Source organism: Sus scrofa, chromosome 2 (genome assembly GCF_054392235.1).
Source record: "Sus scrofa isolate SSC_HxYL_T2T_F1_AM1 chromosome 2, Sscrofa_HxYL_maternal_Yorkshire_Landrace_v2.0, whole genome shotgun sequence".
In the NCBI taxonomy this organism is placed as follows: Eukaryota; Metazoa; Chordata; class Mammalia; order Artiodactyla; family Suidae; genus Sus; species Sus scrofa.
In genome coordinates this window covers 69,007,444-69,032,136 of record NC_139384.1, presented here as the reverse complement: position 1 = coordinate 69,032,136, position 24,693 = coordinate 69,007,444, and the positions used below count along the sequence as shown (strand labels likewise).

At 52.6% G+C, this 24,693-nt stretch overlaps 1 protein-coding gene across 27 annotated transcripts; it reads right to left on the bottom strand.

Moving 5' to 3' along the window:
• Positions 1 to 2,452: 2,452 nt before the first annotated feature.
• On the bottom strand, positions 2,453 to 22,969 carry JAK3 (Janus kinase 3). Of its 27 annotated transcripts, none has more exons than XM_085010127.1 (25): positions 22,903 to 22,969; positions 17,900 to 18,122; positions 17,498 to 17,694; positions 16,932 to 17,055; positions 16,487 to 16,598; positions 16,163 to 16,308; positions 15,469 to 15,760; positions 14,823 to 14,945; positions 14,569 to 14,726; positions 14,040 to 14,151; positions 13,643 to 13,829; positions 12,855 to 12,982; positions 12,489 to 12,620; positions 10,632 to 10,716; positions 9,713 to 9,840; positions 8,865 to 8,997; positions 8,627 to 8,778; positions 8,338 to 8,488; positions 7,583 to 7,722; positions 7,322 to 7,511; positions 6,296 to 6,420; positions 5,850 to 6,022; positions 5,308 to 5,425; positions 4,839 to 4,949; positions 2,453 to 3,769 (listed from the first exon to the last, which is right to left on the bottom strand). In XM_085010127.1, the coding sequence occupies exons 3-25, from the start codon at positions 17,679 to 17,681 to the stop codon at positions 3,662 to 3,664; spliced, it is 3,312 nt and encodes a 1,103-aa protein (XP_084866253.1). In that variant the 5' UTR covers positions 17,682 to 17,694; positions 17,900 to 18,122; positions 22,903 to 22,969; the 3' UTR covers positions 2,453 to 3,661. The 27 variants fall into 27 exon arrangements, 26 of the variants coding, with proteins under 26 accessions (XP_084866253.1, XP_084866268.1, XP_084866254.1 ...); XM_085010142.1 differs by having other exon boundaries at positions 12,760 to 12,982; positions 17,498 to 17,690; XM_085010128.1 differs by having other exon boundaries at positions 17,498 to 17,690.
• Positions 22,970 to 24,693: the final 1,724 nt, after the last annotated feature.

Sequence of the window (24,693 nt, the reverse complement as noted above, 5' to 3'; positions counted from 1 at the left end):
CTACACCACAGCTCACGGCAGTGCCGGATCTTTAACCCACTGAGCAAGACCAGGGATTCAACCCGCAACCTCATGGGTCCTAGTAGGATTCGTTAACCACTGAGCCACGACGGGAACTCCAAAATTTTATTTTTTTATTTACTTATTTATTTATTGGCCAGGCACGCATCATTCTGAAGTTCCCAGGCCAGGGATCAAACCTGGGCCACAGCAGTGACCAGAACCACAACAGTGATAATGCCAGGTCCTTAACCCACTGAGACACCAGGGAACTCCTTTTTTCTCTTCTTGCCCTTTAAATCCCCAATAAGAGTGAGCCTGGGAAACCCGAGACCCCCACCCTTGACCCAAGAAAAGCAGGACCCCAGGTCTACATTTCTTTCTCTCTACCCATGATCTCACTCTGTGGCCCCAGGTGTGCTGTGTAATTTCCAGGTCCTATAAGCAATCCCCCTTTATTTTCTCAAAGTTTCCTGGTGGTTATTGACGAAGGGCATCTTGTAATCATAATAAGAACTCCCAGGGCCAGTCCAATCACAACATTGGCTATGGATGGGCTGAGACTGACACAAACCATCCCTGCTCTCTGTCCCTGGGCCAGGGCCTTGGGTATATCTCTCCCTGGGGGACCACCAGCTGAGGAGTCTTTATTTACTGTTTTTTTTTCTTTGACTTTTTCAGGCTGCGCCCTGGCCTATGGAAGTTCCCAGGCTAGGGGTCAAATCTGAATTGTACCTGCCAGTCTACGCCACAGCCACGGCAATGCAGGATCCAAGCTGCATTTGTGATCTACACTGAAGCTCACGGCAATGCCGGATCCTTAACCCAATGAGCGAGGCCAGGGATCGAACACGTGTCCTCAAAGATACTAATCGGTTTTGTTACCTCTGTGCCATGATGGGAACTCCCTTCTTTACTCCTTTAACCATTTTAAAAAGGAGAAATAGTGTGGTTAAGGGGGAGAGGGAGAGAGTGGGAAGGAGTGGGAGTTTGGGGTTAATTGATGCAAACTATTACATTTGGAGTGGATAAGGTCCTGCTGTACAGTACAGGGAACTATATCCAATCACTTGGGATAAAACCTGATGGAGAATAACATGAGAAAAAGAGTGTGTGTATATGTATGACTGGGTCATTTTGCTGTACAGCTGAAATTGACAGAATATTGTAAATCAACTATAATAAATAAATTTTTTTTTAAAAAAAGGAGAAATAGATAAACTGAGAAATAATCACTCCATAGGATGGTGGTGATGGGCATCTAGCCAACTGAGACCGGAGGCATTCAGAATCTTGTCCTTATTATTGGAGGAGTTCCCGTCATGTCGCAGTAGAAATGAATCTGACTAGGAACAATGAGGTTGAGGGTTCGATCACTGGCCTCGCTCAGTGGGTTAAGCAACTGGTGTTGCTGTGAGCTGTGGTGTAGGTTGCAGATGCAGCTTGGATCCTTTGTTGCTGTGGCTGTGGTATAGGCTGGCGGCTACAGCTCTGATTGGATCCCTAGCCTGGGAACCTCCATATGCCACGGGTGTGACCCAAATGAGACAAAAGACAAAAAAAAAAAAAAAAAAAACCTCCCCCCCCTCAAAAAGAATCTTGTCCTTATTACTATACTAATAAGGAAACGGAGGCTCAGAGAGGGGACTCCACACTTGCCCAAGGTCACAAGAGGCTGGACCCTGGGGCTGGAAGTGTTGATTGGCTCTGCTTCCATCAGGATCTCCTTGGGTTGGGCAGGGGCTAGAGGGCCCAGAATGAAGCCTGCTGTGTTTGCTCGACATCTCCTGGGTACCAGTCTGATGCCCAGAAGGCCTTATGGACCTGTTTTAACAAAGAGCGAAACTAAGGCAGAGAGGGAAGTTACTCAACCCAAGGCAGGGAAGACCTGGAGCTGAAAACCCTGTCTTGTGGCCTCCTCCCCCCTCTCACTAAAGCAGGCAGCTTTTCCTAGGCTGGAGAGTAGGCACAGGGATCTCTGTCTGTGGTTCTCCCTTGCTTGTGTCTCCCTCTGAATCTCTCTTGGCTCTTCTCTGTTTCTCTCCCTCTCTATATCTCTGTCTCTGTCACTTTCCAAATCTTTCTAGCAGTCTTGAGGAGCAATTGAGGGACTAGCTTGTCTGCTGTGAATGTTGGACCCCTCCCAACTCGGCCTTGCCCTCTGATCACCCCCCACACACATTCCCCCCAGAGCAGCCTGTTCCCTCCACCCATCAAGAGCCTGTAATCAGCTCCCCAGGGACAGAGCCAAGGCCAGCAGCTGGGGCGGGGAAGGGGAGGGCTTCTGTCCTTGAGGGTCCCAACCTCCTGTCCCTCCTCCTCCAACCTGCCCTGAGGTTCCCACTGTGGCCTCCAGGGGTCTCTTTTTTCTATTCCCCAGCCCTAAGCACATTCCTCCCCAGCTCACACATCCCCAAGGATCCCATTGCCCAAGTCCAACAACAAACCATCCTTTCCACTAAACTTCTTTATTCATTCAGCAATTGCTCCCAGAGTCCTCTCTGTGCCCACCCCAGCCCAGCCCCCAAGGAGCCTCCAGGTCAGTGGAGACAGAACCAGACACAGACACCACCCCTGCCCTAGGGTCGGAAGTACAGGACTGGCTGAGAGTAGTGGGAGAACCCTAGGTAAAGCTGCAAGGAGGTAATAGCTGGGGTTTTGAGAGATGAATAAGAGTTTTCCAGAGAGGCAAAATTGGCAGAAAAGCCTTGTAGGCAGGTGTGAAGTTGTGGTGGGAGGCCTAACCTGCACAAGATGCCTTTTCACAAGCCCCCAGAAGTTGACTCTGTACAGCCAAAGGGCCAACACTATTGCCCGTTACACAGAGGATGAAACTAAGGCCCAAAGAGAGGAAGCAACTCACTCATCATCACACAGCAAATAAGTGACAACACCATGAGCTCCAGTAACCTGCGCTCTTAACCTCTGTACTCAGGGAGCCTCCTCCCTCTTGCCATGCTCTTCCCTCTGCCAAGAATGCCTTTCCTTCCTTCAACAGCTGACAAGCTCCTGTTGGGCTCGATTGTTAACTGCATAATCCTCTGGTCTGTATAGAAAGGGCTGCAGTGTGCAGGCAGGAAAACTGAAGCCCTGGGATACTCGGGGTCAGTTAGGGTGGACTGGAACCTCAGCCTGTCCTGGGCTCTTACACGATCCCACACAGTCACAGGGCTCCCCCTAAAAGTGAATTTTCAGCCAGAGCAGGTGTTCTTGTCCTTGGCTTCCTCCAGCTAACGAGTGAGGGGAAGAGAGAAGCCTGATCATACATTTAAAGTTATGCAATGTCTGCTCAGGAAATGAGACAGGAAGCTCAGGGCCAAACACCTAAGAGAATGAGAAGAGGGGCGTGGCTTAAGTTTGGTCCCTAGAATCTGGGGCGCGAGGCTCAGTAGACCCTAGTATTGTATCTGTCTTGAATCTTTATGGGTTCCAAAGGCCACGCCGCTGTTGCTCTACAAGCAAGGGTTGCCCTCCAAGTGCAATGTCACTTGCCCCATGAGGGGATCTCTGTGAAGCAGAAAGCCCAGAGAAGGTGGCTCCCTGCTCAAGGGCACATAGCCAGTCCATGGAGACCAGAACCCAGAGGTGTGTGTGTGTAGGAGATATAAAAATGACAGTGAATAGGACAAGCAGGGAAGCTGAGAGTTCCATGCTCTGGACACTATCCCCGGCCTCCACTCCACAGTGCATCCAGCTGAGGGCCCAGGGTGCTGAATGATGGCCGATCTTGAGGGCTAGGGGCCCAGCACAGCTTCATGAGCTCATGAACCTGAGGGGAAGAGACGACACGGTCACATGTGAGTGGTAGGAAGGATGTGACTCCTGTTCACAGATTTTTGTTTTGGGTGGGGGGGTTGGCCACACTCATGGCATGCAGAAGTTCCTGGGCCAGAGATCAAATCCAAGCCATGGCAGTGACAACCCCAGATCCTTAACCACCAGGCCACCAGGGAACTCCTTACGGTTTTTAAATATAAATTAGATTCCACCCCTCCCTTGCTCTAAAGCCTCCCATGGCTCCCAGTGGAACTTAGAACAAAATCGCATCCCCTTCGGTTTCCCTCCCTCCACTGTCTTCCTCCATCACCTCCTCTCTCATTCCATATAGCCACATCTGCCCTCATCTTATATTTCTTAAGTACAGGAAGCTCATTCCCACCTCAGGGGCTTTGCACCTGCTGTGTCTTTCACTGAGAATGCCCTCCCCAGCTTTCTCCATGGGCGGGATGCTTTTTTCCCTTCAGGCATCACCCCTTCTAGGAGGCCCTCTCTGACCACACTCCCCCATCTCTTTCCAGACATTGATCACCACCAGAATGTTCTTGTTAGCCTCTGCTGGTTGCAGGGAGGAAAGATCGTATTTGTTCTGTCCTCTGTTGGGTCCCCAGCATCCAGCCCAGAGCCCAGCACACAGTCAGCACTGAATAAATGTTTGCGGCCTGAGCGAATTAATTTATGAATGACCAACCACCTGTCAGACGTTTCCACAAAAGCTGTGATGATACATTGTAAGAGTTCATCATTTATTGAGTGCCAACTCTATGCCAACTTCTGAGCACTGGCTAGATGAGAATTCATTTGATCTTTCCCCACCCTCTAAAACACTGTTATTCCCATTTTGGAGATGGGAAAACTGAGGCTCTGAAAGTGTTTGTGACTTGCCAAACAATGAGAGAGCAACATAGTAGAGGCCAGAATCTCCTTTAGCCTCATGCCCTGGCCCCTGCTCTCAATCAAGAGACATCAGAGATGGAGAGACCCAGAGGGGCCAGCAGGCTTGCCCAAGACCCTCAGTGAATCTACAGATCCGAAACTGAGGCAGGCTCCCCAGCGCTCACCTCACTAGGACAGGCAGGAGGTGCGGGCAGCCTCTGGCCTTCGGCCAGCAGCTCCAGGAGACGACAGAGGGCTGGGACATCTCGCTCACATCCCATCATCCGCAGGAACTCCTGGAGCCAAGGGGGAGGGCCCGAGGTGGGGGAGGAGCCATCCGTGACGGAGCGGGGAGGGGCGCCCATGATCGAGAGGGTCAGCAGTAGTGATAGGAGGAAGGGAATCACCCACCCGCGGGTCGGGGAAGGAGCACTCCTTAGTGGAGGAGGAGGAGTCTGTAATGGGTGAGGGTGGGGGCTGCCTGTGGCGGTGGCGCCGGCGTGATGGGGGGGGGGGAGGTCAGCCTTAATGAAAAGAGGTCCTATCCCGGACTCTAAGGCTGGGCCCCTCTGACCCGGGGCAAAAACAGGATGGGGATTGGTGATGAAGGAGTTGAGAAGAGAAGGTATCGGGGATCCAGGGGTGCCGACTCACGGCTGAGGGGCTACAGCTCTTGTCGCTGTAGGTGAAGAGCTCATACAGCACGACCCCGAAGCTCCAGACATCCGACTGGCGCGAGAAGATATTGTCTGAGAGGGACTCCGGGGCATACCTGGAGGCGGACAGGGAGGTCTTGGAATGCGACAGTAGGGCAGAGGACGGGAAAGGGGGCAGCTTTGGACTGGGGTGGCTGGTCACCATAGGTGATAAGGTCAGTCCCTGTTCTAAGGTCTGTTTCCCTGACTACGGGATAGGATTCTCCAACCCAGTGGCACGCCAGGGCGGGGCCTGGGCGGGGATAAGGGCGGAGCCGCGGCGTTGTGAGGAGGGGTGGGGCCAGTACCAAGGGGCGGGGCCAGTACTAAAGGGCGGGGCCATGACAGGAAAACGAGCGTGTTTGGGCGGGGCCAGAGCCTTGGGGCGGAGCCAGGGCTGGCACAGGACTCAAGGGAAGAGGGGCGGGGCCAAGGAAATCACAGCTGGGGAGAGCCAGGGGTAGTGGGGAGGAATGGTGGAGCCGGGGCGTGGTGTCCCACCAGAAGATGGGGCTCTGGCCGGGCTCGCGGACCACATAGTAGTCTTTGTCTAGCGGCAGCAGCTTCGCGAGGCCGAAGTCGGCGATCTTGACGTGCGTTTCGCTCTCCACCAGGATGTTACGGGCTGCCAGGTCGCGGTGCACGCAGCGGCGGGAGCCCAGGTACTCCATGCCCTGCGGGCGGGCATGGGGTATGGACCCCAAGATGACTCAGCAGGTGGCCCAAGCCTGACCTCAAATCCAACACAGACCCCAACCCAGACCGCAAGCCTAATCCCACCTGACCCATCCTGCACCCCAGTCCTGACCTTTGCCCTAACACAACCCCACTTCCAACCTAACCTGGAGCCCAGACTTCAACCCTCAGCCCTCCCGGCGAATCCACGCAGATCCCGCAGGTCCCCGCCGGTCCCCAAGCGTCCCGCCCTCTCATGCCTTCCCCCGCACCTTGCAGATTTGCGAGGCGTAGAGGAGCAGGCGGCCAGCATCTAGGCGCGCGCGGTGCCTCTGCAGGAAGTCCCGCAGGCAGCCGCTTGGCAGATATTCCATGACCAGCCGCAGACTCTGGCGGCCTTGGGGGGGGGGCGGGGGGAGGCAAAGATGAGTTACCACTCTGTCTACTTCTCCCCATTCTTCTTTCCCGTTCAGAGTGAATCTCGAGTCCCTTCTGGCCTCAATATCGCTTTCTACGGGAGTTCCTGTCGTGGCGTGCAGAAATGAATCCGACTAGGAACCATGAGGTTGCAGTTTTGATCCCTGGCCCCTGCTCAGCGGGTTAAGGATCCGGCGTTGCCCTGAGCTGTGGTGTAGGTCACTGACACGGCTCGGTTCCAGCTTTGCTGTGGTGTAGACCAGCAGCTGTGGCTCCTATTAGACCCCTAGCCTGGGAACCTCCACGTGCCTCTGGTGAGGCCCTAAAGAGACTATATATATATATATATATATATATATATATATATATATATATATATAGTCTCAATAAATATATATATATATTTCTATAAAATGGGAATGGTGGCAATGACACATCACTGTTTTGAGTACTTTCTACAATATACATTGACTTTTTCGTTTGCTTGCTTGTTTTTTGTTGTTATTGTTGTTTGTTTGCTTTTTAGGGCTGCACCCACAGCATATGGAAGTTGCCAGACTAAGGGAGGAATCCCAGTTGCAGCTGCCTACCACAGCCACAGCAACAGCAGATCCAAGCCGAGTCTGTGGCCCACACCACAGCTCATGGCGATGCTGGATCCTTAACCCACTGATTGAGGCCAGGGATCAAACCCACATCCTCAAGGATACTCATCGGGTTCTTAACCCACTGGGCTACAATGGGAACACCCAGCAGTCTGATTCTGGATAAACAAGAGCAGTCACTAGCATCCCTGCTGGGGTTCTCGGACCACCCTAAAATGGTGCTGTGGGAGCATGAAGATATGTGATATGAAGAGCATCAACTGGTAGGAGGCTCACCTGGGCCATAGCTGACACCCCGGTACTTGACAATGAAGTCGCTGTGGAGGGCTTTAAGGATCTGGATCTCCCGCTGGAAGTCCCTCTGCTGTTCTGGGCCACTGTGCTGCAGCTGCTTCACGGCCACCAGAGCACCTGTGTTGTCGCCCAGTGGGTCGTAGCGGCAGAGTTCCACGCTGCCAAAGTTGCCCTGGAGGACAGTAGGGCTGGTGCCCATGTGCCTGGGTGCTATCCCATCCACTTCAGCCCAGCCCACCTCACCTTGCCCAGCTGTGAGATGTACTTGAGGTGTCTCTCCTCAAAGATGGTAGGGTCCTGGCAGGCATAGAGCTGGGCGCCATTCCAAAGCCCGTCACGGGGTGCTAGGGCACCAGGCGTGGGGTCTGAGAGGAGTTCATAATCTGGGGGGCGCAAACAGTGAGTGAGCAGCACACTGGGTCCTTGGCCCCTCTCTTAAGCTGACTTGCTGTGTGAACTTGAGCTGCATGCTCACCCTCTCTGTGCTTTATGGCAGGGTCACTGCAAGCCAAGGAGTATTTTATGGGGCTGGAAAAAGACAGCCCCTATGTAGTGCACATGCTGTATATAGACAGAAAGGCATTTCTCAGCCTCCACTGCCATGGGGTATGTTCCCACGACTAAACTCAGGCTGATGGGTGAGAGAGATGCACACCAGGTGTCCCTTCAGGCCTGACCCATTGAAATCTAAAATGGGACTCTCTACATCTCTTGTCTGCAGAGGCTCCAACAGGGGCCTGAGGCCATGGGATGGGTGGGGTCAGAAAGGGAGAGGTTTGCCCTCACTGAAGGAGAACTAACATCCATCATGTTCAACATCTAGCTGAGGGGTCTGTTTGTTACAGCAGCTGGTGAAACTTGTACTGACTGTTACAGTTCACTGACCATTCTAACCTTGCCAGGCACACGAGGCAGGCTCTGCATGCAAACCTCCCTCTTTTCCTACTGGACCCAACATGACATGCCAGCCCTGCCCACCCTGCCTGCCCAGTGGGCACCTGAAGTGATGAGGCTGTTCAGGTCACGGATGACAGCACGGAAGGAAGGCCTCTGGCCTGGCTCGTAGGCCATGCACTGCTGGATCAGCAGGGCCAGCTCCATCCACTTGGGGGCAGGGAGCTGTTGCCGTTCCTGGTAAAACTGTAGCTTCTGAGGGCAGGAGGAGTGGCTGGTCACTCCCAGGGCACCCTCATAAGATACCCTCAGACCCACCCATCCACCCCAAAGTGGACTTTGTGTACCCTTATGTCAAATGAGGGTTCTAGAGGCTAATGCCTGTGCTCTGACCTTGGCAGGATCCAGAGTGCTGATGGGCATCATGACACCGCTGAACACCTCCCAGACTGTGGCACCAAAGCCCCACTTGTCAGCTTCCAAGCCAAGTGTTCGGGCCTCCTGGAGACACTCAGGGGCCACCCAGGGGATCCTGTCGGTAAGCACTGGGAGCGGTGGGCACATAGATGGGGTCATGGATCCACTTCCTTGCCCCTCTAGGCCCCTCCCTCCTCCACCCCTCAGCACTTACTCTCCAGGCTTAGTACAGTGGGGCTGACACCAGGATCACTCAGCTTGATAAAAGGCGGGTTCCCATCGGCCCCCTCTCGAGCCAGGAGCACCTTCCGGGCTGAGACGTTGCCATGGGGGAGACCTTTGTCTTCCTAAGAGGGCCAAACATTGGGAAATACTAAGGGGGGCTTGATGAATGAATATTCTGGCTGGTGGACTCCTACACATCCTTCAAAGCCCACCTGGTACTGCTCAAATCATACTCCAGCATCTTCCCTAGACTATTGGCCGTCTACCCCCTGTGTCCCTCCCCTTTTCAAACACTCCTCTCTCATTCCATTGTTCCCCAGTCCCTTCGGGATAAAGTCCAAGGTCTTCAGCCTGGCATTCAGGGCCCTCGAGATCTAATCCCATGAGCTGGATCACTCTTCCCATGAACTTCTCTCACCCATTTTTCCACCCTGGTCTCCTGCCAAGTGAACTGCCTGAAGCACCCCCAGGGCAGGCAACATGCCTTCTAAGCTGCAGCCTTTGCCAGGGCTGTTCCCTCAGCCTGACATGCCCCCCTTCCTTTCTCCTCTTGCTGAACTCCTACTCAGTCTTCAAGATCCCAGTTCCAATGTTCCCTCTTCTAGGAAGCCTTCCCCCACTGCCCAGTCTCATTGCTCACTACTCCCCTCAATATCCACAGAGGACCAGTTGTTCCCTTCTGCTCTTACACTTCTAAGCCTGGACATACACTCTTCCCTTAGTCTACAATGCCCTCCTCTTTCACCCTTGCCAAACTCCAATCCACACTACTGAGCCCTCTCTCAATTCCCCCTCCACTCTGTGAATGGAGGGTAAAGCAAGCAGAGGAGCACTCACCAGATAGTTGAGGGCATAGGCCAGCTGTTTGATCACCTGTAGCTTCCAGCTTGCTGGCACCAGGTGGCCACACTTGCGCAGATACGTGTCCAATGCTCCCAGGTGTACGAATTCCTGCACCATGATGCCTGGTGGCAGTAAGGAGGGACAGTATGGGGAGGCAGGACTGCGCTTGTGTTCAACAGGCTCTCCCCCAACTCTACCCTCAAGGGACCTTTGAACTTTCAGCTCTGACTTTTCCCTCCCCTGCTCCTCCATCCTTACTCTACTCACCTCTCTTCCTCTCCACGTCCCATCTCAGAACTATTTGCCTGAAATGCTGGAAGGTGCCAAGCTCTCTCCATGACTCATGTCCAGCCCTTTGCATGTTCTGTTTCTGGTCTAGAGCATCCCTCTTCCTTCTCCTCCCTAATGCCTGCTTATTCTTGCCTTCCCAGCTTGGAAGTTTTCCTTGCCTACCCAGAATCATTGCTTGACACTCAAGCTGGATTAACAGCCTCTGATCGCCCACAGTGCCCTGTGTTGCCCCCATAACACACGATTATTTATCATCCTGCCCAGCTTGTCATGTTCTACACTATACACCCAGCTCCTGGCACCTACTGGGCTCATACAAATAGCTGCTGAGCTGAACTGATGGAACCGAGACTTGGAGAGGGAGCATGGACCTTGCAAAGCTGCAGAGGAGGTACACAGCAGAGTGAGATTGGATCCCAGGTCTGTCTGACTTGAGATAATTCTGAGGGACTGGTGGAAGCCTGGAGCTGCTTGTCCAAAGGACCAAGGGACATGAGTACAGGGACCCTGCTGAAACAGAGCCCCAGCCCCAGGGCAGGCTCTGGATGTGTACTGCTATTGCTATTGTAGATATAGGCTCAAAGAGGCAGGCAGGGATGGGCGGTGGGGGGACGTCTCTCACTGTCTCCAGCCATGCATACGCCATGGAGCAACACGAGATGCTGGTATGATACTTGGCTCATCAAGCTCGCTGCTTCCAGGAATGACTGGGGAGGAAAGAAAAGAGAGAAGATGCATGGATGTCTTCCACTCCCCAAACTTGCTGCTCATACGCCTGCCTTAGGAGACCTGGCTGCAAGCCTCCTTTGTTCCTGGAGGCCACCATTAGTGCACACAGCACTCTGTAGCATTATTTATTTCCTTCCTTCCTCCCTTTCTTTCCAACTTTCTTTCTTTTTTTCTTTCTTTTTCTTCCTTCCTTCTTTCCTTTCAGGCCACACCTGTGGCATATGGAAGTTCCCAGGATAGGGGTCAAATTGGAGCTGCAGCTGCCAACCTAAGCCACAGCCACAGCAATGCCAGATCCGAGCTGCATCAGTGACCTACACCACAGCCTGTGGCAATGCTGGATGCTTAACCCACTGAGCAAGGCCAGAGATCTAACCCACATCCTCATGGATACTACTTAGGTTCTTAACTCACTGAGCCACAGTGAGAACTCCTATAGCATGATTTTCTGATGGGGTCTGGAAGTCCCCACTGTAGTCTACTTTGAGTTTCTCACACAAGTGGGAGATTTGGGGTTTGAGAAGGGCTCACACCTTCCCCTTGTGTTGCCTGGCCCCTGCTGATTCCACTATCTGCATCATCCTCCCTTCTCCTTTGCTCGCTCCTCTCTGACCAATTGGCCTCCTCACTGCTTCTTGAACACGGCTCGGATCCTGCGCTGCTGTGGCTCTGGCATAGGCTGGCAGCTACAGCTCCGATTAGACCCCTAGCCTGGGAACCTCCATATGCCGTGGGAGCGGCCCAAGAAATGGCAAAAAGACAAAAAAAAAAAAAAAAAAAAAAAAAAAACTCCAACCCTTCTAGGAATTCCTTCTGTGGATTGGTGGTAAAGAACCCAACTAATATCTATGAGGTCGTGAGTTCAATCCCAGGCCCTGCTCAGTGGGTTAAGGATCCACCGTTGCCATGAGCTGTGGTGAAGGTCTCAGAGGCAGCTGGGATCTGGCGTTGCTGTGGCTGTGGTGCAGGCCAGCAGCTGCGGCTCTGATTCAGCCTCTAGCCTGGGAACTTCCATATGCTGCAGCCTGGGAACTTCCATATGCCCAATAAATAAATAAATTCTCTGACCTTCTATATTTCATGGTTTGGAGACACTGTGGCTACATTTCTGTGGAGGTTTTTTTGTTTCTTTGATTTGCTTTTTAGAGCTGCCCTCAGGCATATGGAAGTTCTCAAGCTAGGGGTCATATCGGAGCTACAGCTGCTGGCCAACGCCACAGCCACAGCAACACAGGATCTGAGGTTTGTCTGAGACCTACACCACAGCTCATGGCAATGCTGGATCCTTAACTCACTGAGCAAGGCCAGGGATCAAACCTGAATCCTCAGGTTGGCAGCTACAGCTCCGATTAGACCCCTAGCCTGGGAAACTCCATATGCCGCGGGAGCGGACCAAGAAATGGCAAAAAGACATTTGTCTTTTTTTTGTCTTTTGTGCTTTTAGGGCCGCACCCACGGCATATGGAGGGTCCCAGGCTACGGGTCAAATCAGAGCTGTAGCCGATAACCACAGCCACAGCAATGCCAGATCTGAGCCTTAACCAGGACCTACACCACAGCTCATAGCAACGCCGGATCCTTAACCCACTGAGCGAGGCCAGGGATTGAACCCACAACCTCATGATTCTTACATTCATTTCCACTGCGCCAAGATGGGAACTCCAACCCTGTGTGCTTTTAAATTTCTCTGAATCCATGACCCTCTCTCCAGCTAGCCCTGACCCAGAAGGCCTAGTCCTACTCCGCTCACCTCCATGCAGTTCTTGTGCTTGGCATCCATCACTTTGAGCAGGACTTCTGTCTCCCGGGCCTCCCCATCCACAGCCTCGTGGCGACAGCCCCGGTAAATCTTGGTGAAGGATCCATGACCCAAGTTCTCATGCTGGAGAGTGAGGGAGCAACAGGAGAGGCCTGGAAGGGGGTTCCCATGGGATCCAGTTCCCTAGCTCTGGCCCAAGCAAGGCACAGGCAATGGCCCCGTTTTATCGATGATGAAACAGAGGCACAGGGAGGTTACATACCGTGCCTGAGGCCACACAGCAGAGATGGATGTGGACCTGGTCTCTGGATCCCACTTGAGGCAGTTCCCCCTCGCCCATTTCCTGGGGCCCCTTACCCACTCTAGGCTGTCGGCAGGGATCTTGTGAAATGTCATCTGGCTCAGCTGGCATTGGGACTGGGGCTGAACAGGGGATGAGGTGGGCAGACTGCAACCCCTCCGGATCACTATCAGATTGGACTTTTCTATAGGGAGTAGGTGGAGGAGAAAAAATCAGAGGTCAGGAGGGAAAAGTCCTCTAAGGTTTTGCTCACTCCCTGTCTCACTGGCAGGTGTGTGTGTGTGTGTGTGCGTGTGTGTGTGTGTGTGTGTGTGTGCGTGTGTGTGTGTGTGTGTGTGTTTCCTGCAGAAGGGAGGGGACAGGGAGGTGAGGACTCCAGGGTGCATGGTTTATTTGAAAGGAGACTCCAGGAAGTCCCAGAGGGGGGAATGGGTGGGGACTGGGTGAGGGAGTGAGACAGAGAGAAGAAACCCTGAAGGGAGTGCAAATGAGCAGGTGGATGCTGTAGGCAGCTTGATCTCAGTCCTGCTAGGGAGTCTGGGAGACTCTGGAGAACTCACACCTCAAAGCTGTCCCATCTGAGGAGTTTGAGAGCAAAATTCACCCAGAGGAAGAGGCAAGAGATTGAGGGTAAGTGCTAGTGACATCACTCAGATGCAGCTGTGCCTGGATCTAACCATGCCTGAAAGCAGATTCTATCCCTATGAGCCCCAAATCATCTTTCCCCCCGCTCCTAAATAACCCTGACTGCAGTCTCTGCCGCTTGCCACACAAGACCTGGGCCAGACACAGAAAGGCAAGGTCCTATATCAATCATTCGGTTCAGGGAAGAAGGCAGGCTCACCTTTGGGTCTGGGGGTGCAGCAGAAAGTGAGATTCAGCTCAACCCCATCCACGTGCAACCCACCATCCCAACAGGCTGCCAGGAGCGCTCGAAGACTGTTGTGGGGACGGCTAAGGCCAACCAGGGAGAAGGTTCCCGTAGGGTCACACCGGATGAGGCAGCCCTTGTAATCAGGGCCCAGAGGGGTCTGCAAAGAGGAGTAGTCCCTGAGTGGGGGTGGGCAGCACCCTTCCCCTCAAATCTCCAAGTGTTTACATATTCTCTTTCCTCCACTGGGGATGCCTTTTCCCTCCCCCTCTTCACCAAGCAATACTGACTCATCTTTCAGTTCTTAGCTCAAATGCCACCTCCTCCAGGAAGCCCTCGTTGCCCTCCTGGCCCCTAGTAGTAGACTGACCTGGACACAGACAGTTAGGAGGTAACTGTCGAAATCCTGAGGGCTGCGACGGAGAACGTAGGAGCCAGGAAGTGAGCCCCCAGTCTTGAGTTTGTTGATGGCAAAATCCAGGCTGTGGGGTAAGGTGGGAGTGAACTGAGAGTCAAAGATGAAGAGAGACAAAGAGATGGAGGCCACGAAACCAAACTAGACCTGGGTTCTAAACCTTGTCTTTCTGAAACCTCGGGACTCTCACCAGGTAACATTTCCTTCCTCCCTCTCTCATTTATAAAATGAGCCAAAAGTTGAGGCTTCTGATGAGGGCATTAAAGAGGAGGCTGCAGGTGAAGCCAGGTGCATCCCCAAGAAATGGAAGAGTCAAAGGGAGGGAGGCAGCTGTCCCTGGCAGCAGGCGACCCCAGCCACATTGAGCGCTTTGCACCTGGCGCTGTTCAAGCACTTGACCCCTTGTCCAGGGCCTCCTGGGAGGCGAGGACACATAGGCGTCGAGAACGGAGTGAGTCTGGCCACATGGGGGGCGGGTCCTTACGTGATGGGGCCATGGCACTGCTCAGCCACCTCTTCCAGAAGCCGCGGCGGCGCCACCTCCTTGCAGAAGAAGTGCTGCGAGTCGGTGGTCAGCCGGAAGTAGCCATCCACCAGCGCCACGAAGGACAGCGCGGCAGGCAGCCCGGGGAACTCAGCCTCCTGTGAGGATCCACATCAGTGCACTGTGGCCCGAGGGTGATAGTTCCGCGTCCCCGTCCTCCGGTAAAGCAGGAGGGGAGGGAGTCCACCACCCACCAGGATCTGGTTGTCTGTCCTGGTGACTGTGACCAGGCGATGCTCCCCGGCGGGGCCAACGCGCGGGGCCTGCTTGATGCTGATATCCACGATTTCTGGAAAGTCGCAGAAGGGCTGAAGAACCTGGAAAGGAGAGGGAGGGCTGGGGCTGGGGGTCCTGGCCCCTCCTACTTGAAGCCTGGATCCCACCAACCCACACTCCTGAGAGATTCCTGTCTCCGCCTCACCCAGCCACATACCTCTCCCACCTTGCCTCCTCCAAGCCCCGCCCCTTCTGTCAATCTCACCCCGTCAACCCCTCTTCTGCTCATCCCCAAATATCTGCACACGGTCCGTACCAAATCCTGCCTCCTCTCGGCCAGTCCCCTGCACAACCCAAGCCCCTCCCTCATCTAGCTCTGCTTTATCTCTCGGGGTCTCTTAGCCCACGCGGGAGCGGCCCCCTCCCTCAGTCCTGCCTCTCTCCTTGTCCACAGTTGGCCCCGCCCTGAGCTCCACCACCCAACCAGTTTCCTCCCCTTCTGCCCCGCCCATTTAGTCCCACCCCCTCGCTCAGCCCCACCCCTAAACTAGCCGCCCCCAACCCTCTCAGTCTCGCCTCTAGGCCACGCCCCCTAAAGCCCCGCCCCTTCCCCCTGCTTCGTACCTCTTCTCCTGGGCTCCAGGAGATGCCGCTGCCACCAGCCACACGGAGCAGCCCTGGCGCATCCTGACCACCAGCAGCCGCGGGAAGGCCCACGCGGAAGGTCTCGGCTGCCCTGGCTGGGTCCAGACGCTCGAGGTCCATAATGTACTTGGCCATGAGCGAGTGTCGGTCAGCCTGGCAGGCGGCCACGCGACGCAGGGCCCGACGCACTGTCCTTCGAATACGCCTCCGCGTCACGAAACTCAGGCCTTGGATCAGGTCACGTAGAGCAGGGGGCAGGCAGACCTTGTAGCTGCGAGTGGGGGGAGCGGGCCCTCAGTGTGGGGTCTCCGCAGGGATAACAGGGACGCACACCAACCCAAGCTTCAGTGAAGGGGCTGGAGGGGTGGCCTCAGTAGTGGGGCAAAAGACATACACAGAGACACACTCAGGGACAGGCACCGGTAGGGTCTCTGTGAGAAGGGCCTTTGGAGTCGGTAAGACAGACAGGGACACACATAGTCCTTTCAGCTGCCAGAGGTCCTGCAATGGAGTTTCAGTAGGGCTGGGTTGAAGGTGGGAGTGAGCTGGGTCACATGACCACACTGCAGGCTTGTAGGTCAGCTGCCCAGAGGGGGTCCTGGACTCTAGCCAGATCCTGGTAGAGCCGCCTTTGCTCATTCCCAGGTGGGCACCACAGCCTGGCAGCCCTCACCTGACAATCTTCAGCAGCTCTTCAGGCCGCTGAGCCTTCTCGAGGGCCATCCGGGCCAGGTCCAGGACGGCCAAGCTGAGACACTCACCCTGCTCCTTGAGGCCGAGGCCCACTGGGAGGCGGCCACTCACCAAGTCGTTGCGATGCTGGAAACCAGTCACAGCCCAACCTTGAGCCCTGATGTTGCTCAGTGGACCCCCACCCCTGGGCTGACCTCCACCCCTGGGCTGCCACAGGGAGGGTCAGCCAAGGCTGCCCAACCATGAGCCCATTATTGTCCAGTGGACCCCCACCCCCCGGAATGAGCCCTACAGAAATCACTACCTGAGCAAAGAGATGCTCCAGGACTGGCAGGTCAAGAATGGCACTGGTTAAGTCCTTTCGTAGCCCAAAGCGGTGGCATTTCTCTAGCCCAAACCAGTTGGGGAAGTAAAAGCTGTGGGGGTGGGAGAGGGGAGAACGTGGAATGGGGATAACAGTGGAGGCGACTGTGCCAAGACCTTACAGAGCCCAGGTTACGCCACTGACTTGCTTGTGACCTTAGACCAGTGGCCCACCCTCTCTGGCTAAAGTTTTCTCATCTGCTAAATGAGCAGTGATCACACCCTCCCTGGGACACCCACCAGGAGGTGCGGAGAAATGATGTTGTAGGATCACTGTTGTTTTAACTCCCATTCCTAAGCCCTCAGCAAAAGACATTCCCTCCTTGTATCATTTAACCCACACCTGCAGTGCGGGTGGGGGTGGGAGTTGGGGGGACACTTCCTACCGGAGCCTGTAGACGAGGACTTGGGTGCCTGCATCCTCCACGGAGAAGATGTGGCTTGGGGGGAACCAACAGGACAGGTCCTCCGTGGCCAGAGCAAAGAGGGAGTGGTACACAGGCAGGATACCTGAGGGACACCTCCATCAGCTCCCACCAGTCTCTCTCTCTCTCTCTCTCTCTGTCCCCTTCAGGGCTGCCATGCTATCACCAGGCAGCCCCGCAGACTCTTTCTCACCTTCAGTTCTGACACTGTGTCCCACCCCTATTCTCACCCATTCCAGGGTTCCCATTGCCCTTAGGAGAGAAGCCATGTATTCAGTCTGCTTCTCAGGGCTCCCTGCCCCTCTTTCGAGAGCATCCCTTTCCACTGTAGTTTACCTCAAGGGATATCAGCTGTTTCCCCTAATGTGCCATCACACCTCTGAATTTGTGTACCCTCTTCCCTTACCAAACTCCTACTCATCCCTCAAAGCCTCAGCTCCAATGCTGACTCCACTTGGCAGCTCTCAATCTGGGTTCCACATAGCCCCAACCCTCCCTCTGGCCAATCCTTCTAGAGACCCACTCACCACTGGCCTTAGCAGCCCAAACACACAGCTCTTCAGCGGAGTGGTCCCCAAAGGAGAAGGATAGGCGCTGTGGGGGTCCAGGGCCCCGAGGGGGCAGCAGAACATGCAGGGCACCAGCCTCTGAAGAGGAGAGGCTGCAGGAGCGCTGAGGGATCAAGGGTGTCTCTTCACTTGGAGGTGCCATGAGTGCAGCCTGGCTGGACACAGAAAGAGACAGCACCTCAGTTGCAGTCAGGGGACAAGGCTAGAAAGCCTCTGGGGGTAGGGAGCAGCGATACTGCAGGCTGAGGTAGGGATGAAGCTGGAGAAAGAGGGAGGAAAAAGGGACCAGAGATACACAGAAAGACAGAGAGGTAGAGAAGGGAGCTGAGTGTGCAAGGTGGATGAGAAGCCATTACCCACCAGCTGAAGGCTGTGCTGGGGGACTGGAAGATAGACACACAACTTTTTGTGAACTCAGAGTTCCTGCTTTGGTGCAAGGGGATCAGTGGTATCTCTGGAGCACTGGGATGCAGGTTCCATCCCTGGCCTGGCACAGTTGGTTAAGGATCCTGCAGTCGCCACAGCTGCAGCATAGGTTGTAACTGTGGCTTGGATCCAATCCCTGGCCCAGAAACCCCATATGCTACAGGGTGGCCAAAAAAGAAAAAGAGAAAAACAATTTTTGTGTGTGAACTCATATGCCACACTCTTGTTGATGCCCAGGGCAGACATCTCTGGTCAGCCTCCACACACACACACCCTCTCCAACTCCTTCTCCAGACAGGCATGAAGAATCAATCACAGATACAGGGATTTACTTTCTAGCAGATGGGCACTGGCTTGTACACATGGGTGTTTAAAGGGACAGAAGTGGCCATCCCTCTCTGTGGGTCTGAGGTATTCCAGCAGAGGCTGGAAGCTTTTTGTTTTCTTTTTGCCATTTTCTTGGGCCGCTCCTGCAGCATATGGAAGTTCCCAGGCTAGGGGTCTAATCGGAGCTGTAGCTGCCAGCCTATGCCAGAGCCACAGCAACACGGGACCCAAGCCGCGTCTGCAACCTACACCACAGCTCATGGCAATGCTGGATCCTTAACCCACTGAGCAAAGCCAGGGATCGAACCCGCAACCTCCTGGTTCCTAGTCGGATTCGTTAACCACTGAGCCACAACGGGAACTCCAAGGGGGCTGGAAGCTTTTGCACCTGGTGTGATGCATGCCTTAGGGGCAGATCCAGACTGATGACTCAGTTAACAGAGTCTGCCTGTGTCTGTCTCTCCTGCTGCCTACATCTCCATCCTCTTCATCACTCCTGCCATTAGGCCCCGATAGTAGGAGGCCCTCCCTAGATAGACCCAGGAGGAAACCACCCACCTTATTCCCAGGCGTTCTTCACCAACTAACTTCCAGATCTCTGACACCCTGGGGGACCCCTGAGCTCAAGACCCTTGGCTGGATAGAGGAAGGGTTTGGGTTTCAGCCCCAATGAGGAAAAGGAAGGGAAGTGGAGAAGCTCCACTTCAGTTGACCCAAGTGAAGAAGATACAAAGAGAATGTTGGGAGTTCCCATTGTGGCCCAGTAGATTAAGAATCTGACTGCAGCAGCTCAGGTAGCTGTGGAGGCATGGGTTCCACCCCTGGGGAAAAGGGGTTAAGGATCCAGCATTGCTGCAGCTGTGGCATAGGCTGAAACTGTGGCTTGGATTCAGCTGCTGACTTGCGAACTTCATTCACCATGGGTGCACCCATTAAAAAAAAAATTTTTTTTTAAAGGAGACATTGTAATACACAGAAATCGACTGCATTTCTATATACTAACAATGAAAGCTCAGAAAGAGAAATTAGGGAAGCAATCCCCTTTACCATTGCATCAAAAAGAATAAAATACTTAGGAATAAACCTACCTAAAGAGACAAAAACCTGTACTCTGAAAACTACAAGACGCTGATGAAAGAAATCAAAGATGACACAAATAGATGGAAAGATACACCATGCTCTTGGACTGAAAGAGTCAATAGTATCAAAATGACTATACTACCCAAGGCAATCTACAGATTCAACGCAATCCCTATCAAATTACCAAGGACAGGAGTTCCTGTCATGGCTCAGTGGAAACGAATCCAACTAGGAACCATGAGGTTGAGGGTTCGATCCCTGGCCTCACTCAGTGGGTTAAGGATTTGGCATTGTTGTGGCTGTGGCATAGGCAGGCAGCTGTAGCTCTAATTAGACCCCTAGCCTCGGAAGCTCCATATGCCCTGGGTGTGACCCTAAAAAGCAAAAAAATAAAAATAAAATAAAAACAAACAAAACAAATTACCAATGACATTTTTCACAGAACTAGAACAAAATATTTTAAAGTTTTTTTGGAAGCACAAAATACCCAGAATAGCCAAAGATGTCCTGAAAAAGAAAAATGGAGCTGGAGGAATCAAGGCTCCTGGACTTCAGACTATACCATGAAGGTACAGTCATCAAAACTGTATGGTCCTGGCACAAAGACAGAAATATAGATCAGTGGAACAGGATAGAGAGCCCAGAATTAAACCCACGCACCTACAGCCAACTCATCTATAACAAAGGAAGCAAGAATATGCAATGGAGAAAGGACAGCTTGTTCAGTAAGTGGTGCTGGGAAAACTGGACAGTCACACATAAAAGAATGAAATTAGAACACTTCCTAACACCATACACAAAAATAAACTCAAAATGGATGAAAGACCCAGATATAAGACCAGATGCTATAAAACCCTTAGAGGAAAACATAGGCCAAACACTCTCTGACATAAATGACAGCAACATCTTCTCAGATCCACCTTTTAGAGTAATGACAGTAAAAACAAAAATAAACAATTGGACTTAATTAAACTTAAAAGTTTCTGCGCAGCCAAGGAAACCTTAAACAAAATGAAAATACAACCCACAGAATGGGACAGAATCTTTGCAAATGAATCGACTGACAAGGGATTAATCTCCAAAATTTATAAATACCTCCTACAGCTCCATACCAAAAAAACAAACAGCCCCATCAAAAAATGGGCAGAAGATCTAAACAGACAGTTCTCCAAAGAAGACATACAGATCACCAAAAAACACATGAAAAGATGTTCAACATCACTCATTATTAGAGAAATGCAAATCAAAACCACCACCATGAGGTACCACCTTACACCAGCCAGAATGGCCATCATCAAAAAGTCTATAAACAATAAGGGCTGGAGAGGGTGTGGAGAAAAGGGAACACTCATACGCTGTTGGTGAGATTGTAAATTGGTGCAACCACTGTGGAAAACAGTATGGAGATTCCTCAGAAAACTAAACATAGAATTACCATGTGATCCAGCAATCCCACTTCTGAGCATCTATCCAAAGAAAACCATGACTCGAAAAGACACATGTACTCCAGTGTTAACTGCAGCACTGCATACAATAGCCAAGACATGGAAACCACCTAAATGTCCATCGACATCAACAGAGGAGTGGATCAAGAAGATGTGGTACATATACACAATGGAATATTACTCAGCCATTAAAAGGAAAGAAATAACGGCATTTGCAGCAACATGGATGGAACTAGAAGTTATGCTAAGAGAAGTCAGTCAGACAATGAGACACCAACATCAAATGCTATCACTTACATGTGGAATCTAAAAAAAGTTCACAATGAACTTCTTTGCAGAACAGACACTGACTCACAGACTTTGAAAACTTATGGTTTCCAAATGAGACAGGTTGGGGGGTGGGGGGATGCACTGAGGGTTTGGGATGGAAATGCTATAAAATTTGGTTGTGATGATGTTGTACAACTATAAATGTAATAAATTCATTGAGTGATTTAAAAAAAAAAAAAAGGAACTCTTTGCAAACAACAAGTTTTAAAAAAAAGGAGACATCATGGATCAGTGGAAACAAATCTGACTAGCATCCATGAGGACGCTGGTTTGTTCCCTGGCCTCGAGCATGGGTTAAGGATTCAGCATTGCCATGAGCAGTGGTATAAGTCACAGACACAGCTCTGATCTGACATTGCTGTGGCTGTGGTGTAGGCCAGCAGCTACAGCTCCGATTGGACCCCTAGCCTGGGAATCTCCATATGCTACAGGTGTGGCTCTAAAAAAAAAAGAAGAAGAAGAAGAAGAAGAGAATGTTGGGTAAAAACTATGTTCCAGGTGTTCCCATAGTGGCGCAGTGGAAACAAATCTGACTAGGAACCATGAAGTTGTGGGTTTGATCCCTGGCGTTGCTCAGTGGGGTAAGGATCCGGTATTGCCGTGAGCTGTGGTGTAGGTCACAGATGTGGCTCAGATCTGGCATTGCTGTGGCTGTAGCTCCAATGAGACCCCTAGCCTGGGAACCTCCATATGCTGGGAGTGTGGCCCTTTTAAAAAGACCAAAAAACCAACAACAACTATGTTCCAAATTAATGGCGGGAGGATAGATAGTATGAATGAGATTTTAACACACCCAGATTATAAACCGGAGACAGGGGATAGATGAAAACCCCAGACTCTGGGTTCAAATTCCAGCCCCACCGTATCCCAGCTTTGTGACCCCAGCAATGCTCCCACTTTCTCAGCTGTGGAATGTGCTGGCTCCCAGCTGATTGGGTGAGGGGGTTTGCAGAGCCCAGCCAAGGCTGTCAACACATTTAATCCACACTAAGTGGCACAAATCCTTGGTAACATGTCCTGCAAGCACTTGACAAATGCCAGCTCAACCAGATAGGAGGGTCCCTTAGCACAGTGATTTGGCGCTCATCGTCAGGGAAGGAGGGCATGGCGAAGAGAGAACTTTCCACCAGCGACACTCCAGTGTCACCAGCTCCCAGACCAGCAATTGGAACACGCCCAGGCCCAGGAGCTCTGGGGCCCCTGTCACTCCCCACAGAAGTAACCACAGTCTTATTTCTAACAGTCGCCCTGCTCTTGCCTGACTTTGCAACCTTATCTAAATGGAATTACACACCACATATTTTGTTTAAAACAAATCTTAAAGAAACAAGATTGCTTAAATAGCGAAAGTTAAAAAAAAAAAGAGGAAGAAAGTCAGAGGTGGTGTTTGGGGCCCAGAAAAATGCCCCTGTTTTAACACCAAAAGTCCCACATGCTGGGACATCTGGTTAGTCACCCAGTGCTCCGGCTTGGGGCCTGGCAACTTGGGGGCTGGGAACAGCTTCCCCAGTACTGAGCGCATGCGCAAAGATTCTTTCAGGTCTGGGGAGCTGGGACTTCACTGAGGACAAATTAAGGCACAGAGAGGGGAGCACTTTGCCGGAGCCAGCAGTCCCAGCGCACATCTGGCAGCTTTCCTCAGAGGCCTGGAAGGCAAACTTGGCATTGTCTGTAGCCACCACACGGATTCCCTGGACCCCCACCCGCCACCCCCAGCCAGAGCCCTGTGGCGGCACCGTTTCTAACCTGTCTTACCTGGAGGTGGGTGACCCTGGGGCAGCCACAGGCGGGCAGAGCCGCCACCGTGGGGCAGCAACAAGAGGAGGAAAGTCCCACTCGCTCCTTCCTGTGTGGGCCCCTCGGCTTCCTGAGCCGCTGTCACTTACCGAAAGTCATGGCCATGTGGGGGACGGTGGCAGGGAGGGGCAGAAAGTTCCGGAAGCCTCTGTAGACGCAGTCCTGCTCAGACAGGCTGCTGGAGCCCCCAGACCTAAGGGAAAGGGTGATGGCACAGAGAAGAGCCCAGGTCTTACCAGGGGTGGGGGCACATCCTGACTTCTAGGGCCTCAGTTTACCCATCTGTGGCATATGTGGGTTGGTCACCCAGAGGAACTAATTTTGCACCCAGGGAAAGGAATGAAGCTGGATCTGCGCAGGACCTACACCACAGCTGTGCCAACACCAGATCCTTTTAACCCACTGCTCCAGGCTGGGGATTGAACCCTTGCGGCCACAAAGGCAACACTGGCTCCTTAACCTGCTGCACCACAGTGAGAATTCCTGATGGATGCTTTTTTACACCCCTTAGGCTCTCATGAGTGGAAGAGGCAGGGGACTGGGACAGTGTCCAGGTCAGACCCAGGCCAGTATTCTTTGCAGGATACACACCCCAGAAAGTAGAGCTTTGGAGATAGATTTTAGAGAACACTTTCCTCTGTATAATCCTGTCACAAGCCCTGGCACGAAAATAGCTTTGGTACAGATTTCATTGATTTCAGTTGCTCACAGACACTTATTAGCCATTTCCTGTGTGCAGGGCATTGGGGACACAGCAGGGGACAGAGTAGATCTGGTCTCTTCCTGGTGGAGCCAACAGTCTAGTAGGGGAGATGACAAGCGATTATCCAATAAGTGTTTCAGTGGCCCTCGGTGCCAGGCTGCTAGGAGAGATTTGGTCTGGGAGGGCTTCCCGGAGAAAGTGACTTTGATACTGAAATCCAAAGACAAGTAGGATTAGCCAGAGAGTGAGCTGGATGTGTGGAGAGTTCTGGCAGAGCAACAGCCCAGGCAAAGCTGGACAAGATCACAGTGTTCCTGAGAAGGGGAGGGTGGCAGGGACACGCTGTGCTGAGACTTGTTTGGAGGCATCAGTGGGGCCTTGAGGGTAGAGGGAAGGGATATGGGTTGTGTCCTCAGCAGAGTGGGAGCCACAGCAAGCTTGCGGCAGGAAGTGCAGCATGGGGGCTTAGCCATAGCATTTTTGTTTCACTTCCTGGATGGCTTCAGCAGAGAGGAATGCAAACACGCACACCCACCCTGGCCCTGAAAGGGAGGCTCCTGCCCTCCAGGAAAAACAGTGAGTTTCTGGGGCCCCGAAACTCCAGTGGGATGGTCACTGTGGAATGTAGGGAATGAGCAGAAGGCAAACAGGGTCAGGACAAAGGTGGCACCGTCAGCCACAGAGAGGGACATGTGATGGCTCCATTAGGAGATTCCAGGAGGTGGAGCCCAGAATGTGCCTCCCAAAAAATCAAAAACTTGAGTGGTGCAAACCTCTCAAAGTTTGTACTAGCAAAAAGCCCACAAACCCTGTCAAAGAATACACAAGAGAAACTGGAAACAATGGTAAACTCATGTCGTGGATCAAATATCTTCATTGTAGAAGCAATTCCTAGAATACAATAAGAAAATGCCAATGAGGAGTTCCCGTCATGGCTCAGTGGTTAACAAATCCGACCAGGAACCATGAGGTTGCAGGTTCGATGCCTGGCCTCGCTCAATGGCCTCACTGTTGCTGTAAGCTGTGGTGTAGGTCGCAGACATGGC